At 45.3% G+C, this 8,266-nt stretch overlaps 1 protein-coding gene across 3 annotated transcripts; it reads left to right on the plus strand.

Moving 5' to 3' along the window:
• The first annotated feature begins 1,882 nt into the window (after positions 1-1,882).
• On the plus strand, positions 1,883-8,266 carry LOC104353828 (aldo-keto reductase family 1 member B1). Of its 3 annotated transcripts, none has more exons than XM_009960542.2 (10): positions 1,883-1,948; positions 2,307-2,474; positions 3,529-3,645; positions 4,934-5,011; positions 5,685-5,807; positions 6,271-6,377; positions 6,539-6,620; positions 7,132-7,215; positions 7,679-7,761; positions 8,224-8,266. In XM_009960542.2, the coding sequence occupies exons 1-10, from the start codon at positions 1,883-1,885 to the stop codon at positions 8,264-8,266; spliced, it is 951 nt and encodes a 316-aa protein (XP_009958844.2). The 3 variants fall into 3 exon arrangements, with proteins under 3 accessions (XP_009958844.2, XP_086323209.1, XP_086323197.1); XM_086467083.1 differs by having other exon boundaries at positions 6,271-6,371; XM_086467071.1 differs by having other exon boundaries at positions 5,685-5,802; positions 6,242-6,377.

Consider the following 8,266-nt stretch of genomic DNA (forward strand, 5'->3'; position numbering starts at 1 on the left):
GCTTCCTATGAGCTTTAGACAGCCCACAGTCCCCATTGATTGCTGCAGTCAAAAACAAGCTGGAGGTGGGTGCTGAGCACATTAGAGCTACCAGTTGTAGTAAATCCAACCATTCTAAATTTTAGACAGTCTTTCTGTTTCCCCTGGCATACGCAACACGTTGTAAGTAAGTGCCAAGTTAACAGCAGAGAGAAAACAGACTTGATCCACACACACACATGCATAACAATGCTTAAAAGTGCAAGTTTTTTAACATCTTTGAGAGAGGGTGGTGAGATGAGGCAGGAAAAACAGTTTCATACATTTCAGTGCAAAAGACAGCAGAGAAAAGAGAATTCTTTTCTGTGCCTTTAATTTAAGGATCAGACAATTCAGAACGTCAGTATGTTAGTGACAATTGCTAATTTCCTCTTGAGACCCTACCAGAAAATTTTCATGCCTATTTATTTATTACAAATGTAAGCCACCTTCATTGTTTTTCTTCTTATCCTTTTTATGAAAAGAGACAGAGGAAGAGAGATTTCCACCTTCACTTTATTACAAAATCTAAGGAATGCAATGTGCAATTCAATCTGCTGAAAGATTATTGAAGAAATTCAAAAGCAGCAGTAACACACAAGTTTAACTCTGCCCCCGTGTGTGCAAACATTAAAGTACACCCTCCCATCCGTTACCTGGATCTTGTTCTATTTTTCTGCAAAAGGACATAGTTTATGACATCAATTATATATGACATCCACGATGACCACATAGCTACAGGACACCACTTCTTTTCTACACTCACGTGTCTCTGCATTACGAAACTCTCCTTTATGAATACACTGGCCACCAAAAAACAAGCCTTAGAGATATGCCTGTTGCCTGTACTAATGAAACAAGGAGAAGTAAAAGTGAAAAGAAAAAACAGGCAACTCTGGAATTTTACCAGAGGGATGGTCCTGCTAAGAATAGGAAAAAACGGAGGCTTAATTTTACTTCTCCTTTGCCACGCACGCCCTGTGTGAACTTCCCTGCTCTCCCCTGTGCCTCACTTCCCAGCCTGTAAAGTGTAGATACCATCACCTTTGTGTGTGGGGGTGAAAAGGAACTACTTCTTCTTCTGTAAACTCACACCAAGATTTCTCTAGCAGTCTCACTTCACCAGCATGTAGGGTGACCAGGATCTGTCAAGGGGAGACCAGCCCAGGCCACCATCACTGTTGTGGGGACACGCTGCTCCAGCCAAAAGGGCTCAGCCCTTCCTGGGCCCAGGGCTCAGCCCACAACCACACAGCCAGCAGCAAGGCAGCAGCTCCACGTGCTGAGAATGAGTGACCTCTGTATCATGTTCTACCGCAGGACTCCTGTTTATCGACTCATTTTGGGACAAGCCCCTGGCTTGACCGATGACAAACCATGGGCCAAAGCGCCGCTGAATGGAACAGGCTCCCCATCCAGTAACCAATGGGGTGAACTGGAACAGGGCGTTGCAACACCCCAGCGCGTATCACGACCGAGATACGCAGGGACAACCCGTGGCACGGGGACAGGGCGCTGCAGGAGCTGAACCCTGCACACACAAGCCGGCTCGGGGCACAGCTGCCCTCGGCCCTTATCTTGTGACAAGGAACTTCACCAGGAGGAGAAGCCTGCAGGGCACACCACTGTATGCCCCAGGGCAATGACCACCTCCCCCATTTTTAATTGATTTCAGCTTTCACATTAACCTGTGTGAGTTGAGTCTACAGAGGAAAAGCCGCGGCCATGTTTGCCAGCTATGGGCGGACCCACAGCACTGGCACCACTCCGCCACCTTCCCCTGCCCTGGGCAGCGACCAGTCACTATTAAACCAGCCTGGCAAGAGGAGGCTGCAGCGGGGCTGCCCAGACGGCGTGCGGGGCCATGACGACCTACGTGCAACTGAGCACCACAGCCAAGATGCCCCTCGTGGGGCTGGGCACCTGGAAGGTAACAGCTTCAGCGAAAACCAGCAGTATTGCAGAGCTCCCTGGCACAAAACTCTCTTCCCCTTGGTCTAGCTCTGGAGTACTGTCCTGGTGTCTAGGGCTCTACACTACCTGGCTGTTGGGCTGAACCCTGCGTGGGAGTGTGGCTACGGATAAATAGCTGGAGACTGGCTTCAAGCCCCGGAGCCCATGTTTATGACTGCAATAAATACTGTTCTTGTAAAGAAAAAAAAAAAAACCCTCCCTCAAGCGGGGAGGATTGCTTTAAGTAAGGTGGTTTTCCTATTTTTATTTTGCTAGGACGCAGGTATTCCACATGTACTGATTTGAGATTCTTAAGATTTATGCATTATTTTTAGTCCTCAGCTGGGCGAGGAAAAGCTGCAGTAATGGCTGCCATCGATGCTGGGTACCGCCACTTTGATTGTGCTTATGTGTACCAGAATGAAAGTGAAATTGGGGAAGGGATCCAGCAGAAAATCAAGGAAGGTGTTGTGAAACGAGAAGACCTCTTCATCGTCAGTAAGGTAAGGATCTGATGATCTTCCACCCTGGAGCAGGGGTGGGGGAATGTTTTGTCTATAGTATTTTCAGAGTGGGAAGCTTAAGTACCAGACACAAACTTTATGTTGTAAGATAAAGCAATGTATAACATCATTCAAATCAGTCCTGATACAAGCTTACAGCTTCACCCCATTATGCATAGAGAATTAGGAAGGATATGCAGTGTCAGCACCCTGCTGTGGTCTGGCACTCTGCTGGGGAGACCCAGAAGTGCTGGGGGATGGATGAGGAGAGGCCATCTGCAGACCAGTTGGTGCAGAAGGAAAGCAGGAAAAGGTAGGGTGGTCCGGGTAGCACCAAACAAGGTAGAAACCCATGATGCAGAGGTCTGGGATCACTTGGTGTCACGGACTGATACAGAGGCAGAACCAGTTTGCTAATGGCACCTCACTCACTGCTAAAGCACAGCAGAGGAGAAAAGCCTGGCAGTGGCTGGTGCTTGTTCCAGCAGCCGGGTCTCGCAGTCCTGCCAAAGGGGTGTCTCTGCCGTGTGAGGAAGATGAGGTTCTGGGCACCTTGGGACAGCGTGATCTGCTCAGCACATGTACCGAGGCAGGTGTGGTTGGTGCATTCTCTTTCTCTTGCTTGCTAAGAAAAACAGGCTGTTTAGCTGGATTCCGAAGTTGCTTCTTGCCTTGGTGAAGGTTGGTGCCAACCACTTCTTTGTGGCTTGTCATGTATTTTCTTGGCTTTGCCTGCTACATTTTTTTACAGGAAATGTACAAATGATCAAATCTGACAGAAAGCTTTCTTGAGCTGTGCCATCCTCTTCTACAAAAATCTGACCCTGCAATAGGAGTTTTTACTAGAGATCTGTCTAACCATGTGCACTGCCGCTGCACATACTGCCTTCAGTGTCACAGGCCAGTCCCATCACAGACAAGCCCCAGCTGAAGAGTGCTGGATGGCCTAATTCCACATCGTCTTCCAAAGAAGAAGCATTTCTGTCCTGTGCAGGAAAGCACCAGAGACCTTCAACACAGGAGGTCACAGTGTGCCTTGGCTTTTTGTCTCTAGCTGTGGTGCACATTTTATGAAAAGCCTCTGGTGAAGGGAGCCTGCCAGAAGACTCTTGCTGACCTGAAACTGGATTACCTGGATCTCTACCTCATGCATTGGCCTCTTGCATTCAAGGTACAGTAACAGCAACACCCTTGGCTTTCCCTCCAGGAGACCTCCTCAAAACTGCCAGTAACGCTTGCAGCACTACCGCTGCTCCAGTCCAGAAAGAGCATGTGTCTGTTGTGTGCACCAGCACTGCGCCGGTGCTGCTCATTCAGCTTTACTCTGGCCACGTGAGCCAGGCTCTTGATCTCTGCCCCTGAGACGGCTGCTTGCACAGCGTCCTCTGCCCTTTTGATGCTGGAGATGCAGACCTAGCACTAAGATCAGGCCTCCCAGCTGCAAGCGTAAGCTTATGCCACTTTCCCTTTCTTTTAAAAATGCAAAGCATGCTCATCTGAAAATTACCCCTTGCGGAAAGGAGGACGGTGTTTTGCTGCCTGACAGAAATCCTTTCCTCTGCATGTTACAGAATTGCAGATCAAAAGAAAATGCTTCTATTTTCCATTTCTGTCGTTAATCACCAAGTACTTATTACAGTCCTGATTGAGCTGACCTTGCCTTTAGGAGCCTTAGTGTTGTTTCAAAGACCTTGGATTTCAAAAGATGAGGCTTTTCGATACCAAACTTTTGCTGACTGCACGTAATTCAAAGGTTCTATGTCAGTTTGTATATACACACATATACCCTTAGCCTTTCCTTTCTGCTACATCGAGATCAAAATCTCTATTCTACCTAATGCTTTTGAGCTCATCTTCTTTTCATTCTCTCAATATTGTTTTAGTTAGCTTTCTGTGGACAAAGCTGCCATGTGAGACTGCGTAATATTGTGGCATCTAGAAAATTGTGATCATCCAAACCACTTTGGCCATACTGTCTAGTTACAGGCTTAAACACTGATCCTCCCCATGGGAAATGTCAGCCATACCTTTTTCAGCAGACATACTCCAGCAGAAATGTGAACATTCACAGGACCAAAGTCAATCCTTCATATACCTTTTTAAAAGCAACTAAAGAAACTATTATCCCTAAACGTTCATAACAGAACAACACATGAAGTGAACTCATGTAAGACTCCAGGATATTGTTCTATGAGTAAATCACTTCCCTGCATGCATTTTGTGGATCATCACTTCAATGGGTACAGCAGAAATGCCTGTCTTTATTGGGATAGTAGATGACAAAAATGCCATGACCTTGCATGAACTAAGAATGACTGAAGAATTAATTAAGTTATGATGAGAACTACTTGAGTTTTTTTCACGCACTATTAGCTTTAGCTCCTTACATTCCTGTTTGGTCCTTTTATATAGCTAGCATCCCATCAGAGACTATTTCAAGCATTTTCTTTCATTGACAGCCAGGAGACGAGCTGTTTCCCAAAGATGATAAAGGCATGTCTATACCCAGCAACACCGATATTCTACAGACATGGGAGGTAAGTTCAGCCACAGCAGAAGAGACATGTCCTCTCTCCTCATCAGTCTCTTCCATGTTTTCATTACCTTCAGCAGTCACAGAACTGTTATTTCATAGACGCAAAATTAGTTGGAAGGAACATAAGGCAGTACAAAGTAGCTTTTCACAATGTGCATGCTTAGTCATTACCTAGTTATTCCTATTCCCCGAGCACCTTACTTGACTGCCTGACCCACCGTGAGCTGCAGTCACTTTCAGTGGAGCTGCAGGCTAGACTGAGGTTACAAAAAGTTCACTGCTTGACCCTAACTATACAAATGTCTTCACCACAGTTTTTGCACCCTTCTTGAATTGATCAAATAAATTTTACAGAAATAAAGACATTTTAGGTTGAGATCTTGCTTCCAGTGTGGGGCACAGCCCTTCAGACCTTGCTCAATAATGGATTATTGAGTGTCATTGTTCTTTTCCTCACACAGCTTTGTGTCAATTTCCACAAACTCAGGGAATAAGAATTTGGGCTTGGATGAGACGGCACTAATGTACCAGCACATGCTTTTCCCTCAGAGAACTTCGCAATTCTAAATAGTTATCTCCTGTTGCTCGTTGGGAAACAAGCCATATCAGGAAGAACATTTCCTTCATGACCTGTTTTGCATACCGGATGATGATTTTGCTCCTCTTTGTGTTAGGCCATGGAAGAGCTGGTGGATGCTGGTCTGGTAAAAGCCATTGGAATCTCCAACTTCAACCATGAGCAGATTGAAAGAATCTTGAACAAGCCGGGACTGAAGTACAAGCCTGCAAATAATCAGGTAAGCTGCAAAGTGATGGCAGGTGAATAGTTCTCAGGATTTAGAAAGATCTGATCACAGTTGAATGAGGCGATGGAAAAAGGGAGAACAAAGTAGACACAGCATGTACTCTTAAATCCTGCTCTGTGGGTATTTCTGAGTACACAAGGCACTCTGTGTGGTGCTTCCTTTTTTGTCTCACCTTGCTGAACCACTGTTTACATTGGAGTATTTCCCTGGCAACATTCTTTCTGGAAGAATAAAGAACCCAGAGATGAGCTTTGTGAAACCCTCACAGCAGAAACTCTCTAAGCACTTTGAATAAAAGTAAGTGTCTTCAATACTAAGGATGCATAGTATCACACGGGCCACTGGCAAATTAGGGGAAAAGGCAGCCTCTAACTAGATTAGGAGACAATCCATGGAGCACTACAATATTACAACAGTTCTGCCACTATCAGCCTCTCTCCCTTTGTGTTGGCAGGTTGAATGTCATCCATACCTTACCCAGGAGAAGCTGATCAAGTACTGTCAATCCAAAGGGATTGCTGTGACCGCATACTGTCCCCTTGGCTCTCCTGACAGGCCATGGTAAGATTGCTTTGTGCTGTGCAAGGCAGCTGGCATGGGTTATGCTTGACACTTTGAGACTACAAGTGCACCATTAATTATTAATCCAGACTCAGATCTCTGTTGCTAGGCTGGATCTTTCTATGGAGGTTTCTTGCCACTGATTTCTTTTCTCTGTATAGGGCGAAGCCAGAGGATCCTTCCCTTCTGGATGACCCCAAAATCAAAGAAATTGCAGCCAACCACAACAAAACCCCAGCCCAGGTGGGCAGGTGCAGTACAGTGGGTACTCCTTCCTGTAACACAGGCATTAAGGAAAATATTGCTGAGGAGTGGGTAGAACCTCCATCCATTCCCCATGAATTGTGGCACTCCTTTGGTTTTTCCGTAACAATGCAGATTTTTTTATTATATGGCCTGCAAGACATGCTACTATTGTCTCTTTGGCCCTCAAAAGGATTCTTGACCCACCTTCAGATGTCACTTCCCCTCTCAAGTCCTCTTGCAGAGAAGGAAAGCCTTGCATAGGCTGTTAAAAGCCCACGTGAGAAGAAAAGGAACTGACAGCCCCAAAACTGGATGGGAAAGGAGGCCTTCCATGTGGGCCTCTACCACTTCCCTCTCTGCTCTCCATGAAGTGCTACCTGGGCCACAGGGAGGAATGTCTTGAAAGGCATCTCTGCAGATAGCTTAGGGAAAACAGCTGTTGGAACAGGCTCTGCTTCCTCCAGAGCAGGAGCTGTCCCCTCTCTGACTCAGTTGTCTGTTCCTCCAGGTTCTCCTTCGCTTCCAGGTCCAGAGAAACGTCATTGTGATTCCCAAGTCTGTCACACCACAGCGCATTGTGGAGAACTTCAAGGTGAGTGATTAGGAGTGAGCTGGGTGCTGCTCTTCAGGGGTGGTGTGCCTTGCCCCTGCAGAGCAAGCAGTGATCCTTTCTCACCCTCCTCAGCTCCTCCTCAGGCAAGAGGCCTGGGCTTTTCTTTCTCTATGTTTATGTACACTCTACTCAAGGTTAAGCCAGGTCTAATTTTGGAGAGGACAGATGAATAGGTCTTATATTGATACTTCCTCTCTGCAGCTTGTGGATGAATCAGCAGGCACAGCTTGCCTGGAGGCCACACACAGAAAAGTCTTATATAGAATAAGCAATGTGCATAAAACAGTTCTTGTGTCCATAATACAAGTTGTTCCTCTCTCTGTTAATTCAGTGCTCCGTGACTAAAAACGGACCCTCCAGTGTGAGGCTGCTCTATAATCTTGTCTTTCTTCACTCTGTTTAATTTTTCAAAGAGCTGATTTCCAGCTGTTTCTCTTTTTAGGTGTTTGACTTTGAATTGACTAAAGAGGAGATGGCAACCCTGCTCAGCTTTAATAGAAACTGGAGGATCTGTGCAATGAGCATGTAAGTGACACTGCTTGTTTCCTTCCAACTCTTAAATTTTTAATATTCTTTACAAGGAATTTTGTGTCACAGCTACTAGGTAGCATGAAATTCAGTTTATTTAAAAATCATGCCAACTCAAATTCCAACTAGATGGTCAAAAAAAAACTTTTTCAGGAGAGGGTTTAATATTGCCATTTTAAAAACAAAACAAAACAAAACAAAAACAACAAAAAAAATTACATTCTCATTTTGAAATCAGTTTCCACGAAACGCTCTGTAACTTGAGTTACAAAAATTCCTTCTGGATGTTCATTTCATCTTTGTCTGTATTAAAGAAATGAGGACACATATCTCCACATATTCTTCCTGTAATTATATGATGCAGGTCTTCCCTTGGTGGCTCCTCCATGCACCCAATGCATCTCTATATAATATTTACGTCACCCATGAAAATAACTTTCCCTCTTTGATTTCTTTCAGGTCCAAAAATCACAAGGAATACCCTTTCCATGCAAAATACTAA

Source organism: Leptosomus discolor, chromosome 1 (genome assembly GCF_034619465.1).
Source record: "Leptosomus discolor isolate bLepDis1 chromosome 1, bLepDis1.hap2, whole genome shotgun sequence".
Classification (NCBI taxonomy): domain Eukaryota; kingdom Metazoa; phylum Chordata; class Aves; order Leptosomiformes; family Leptosomidae; genus Leptosomus; species Leptosomus discolor.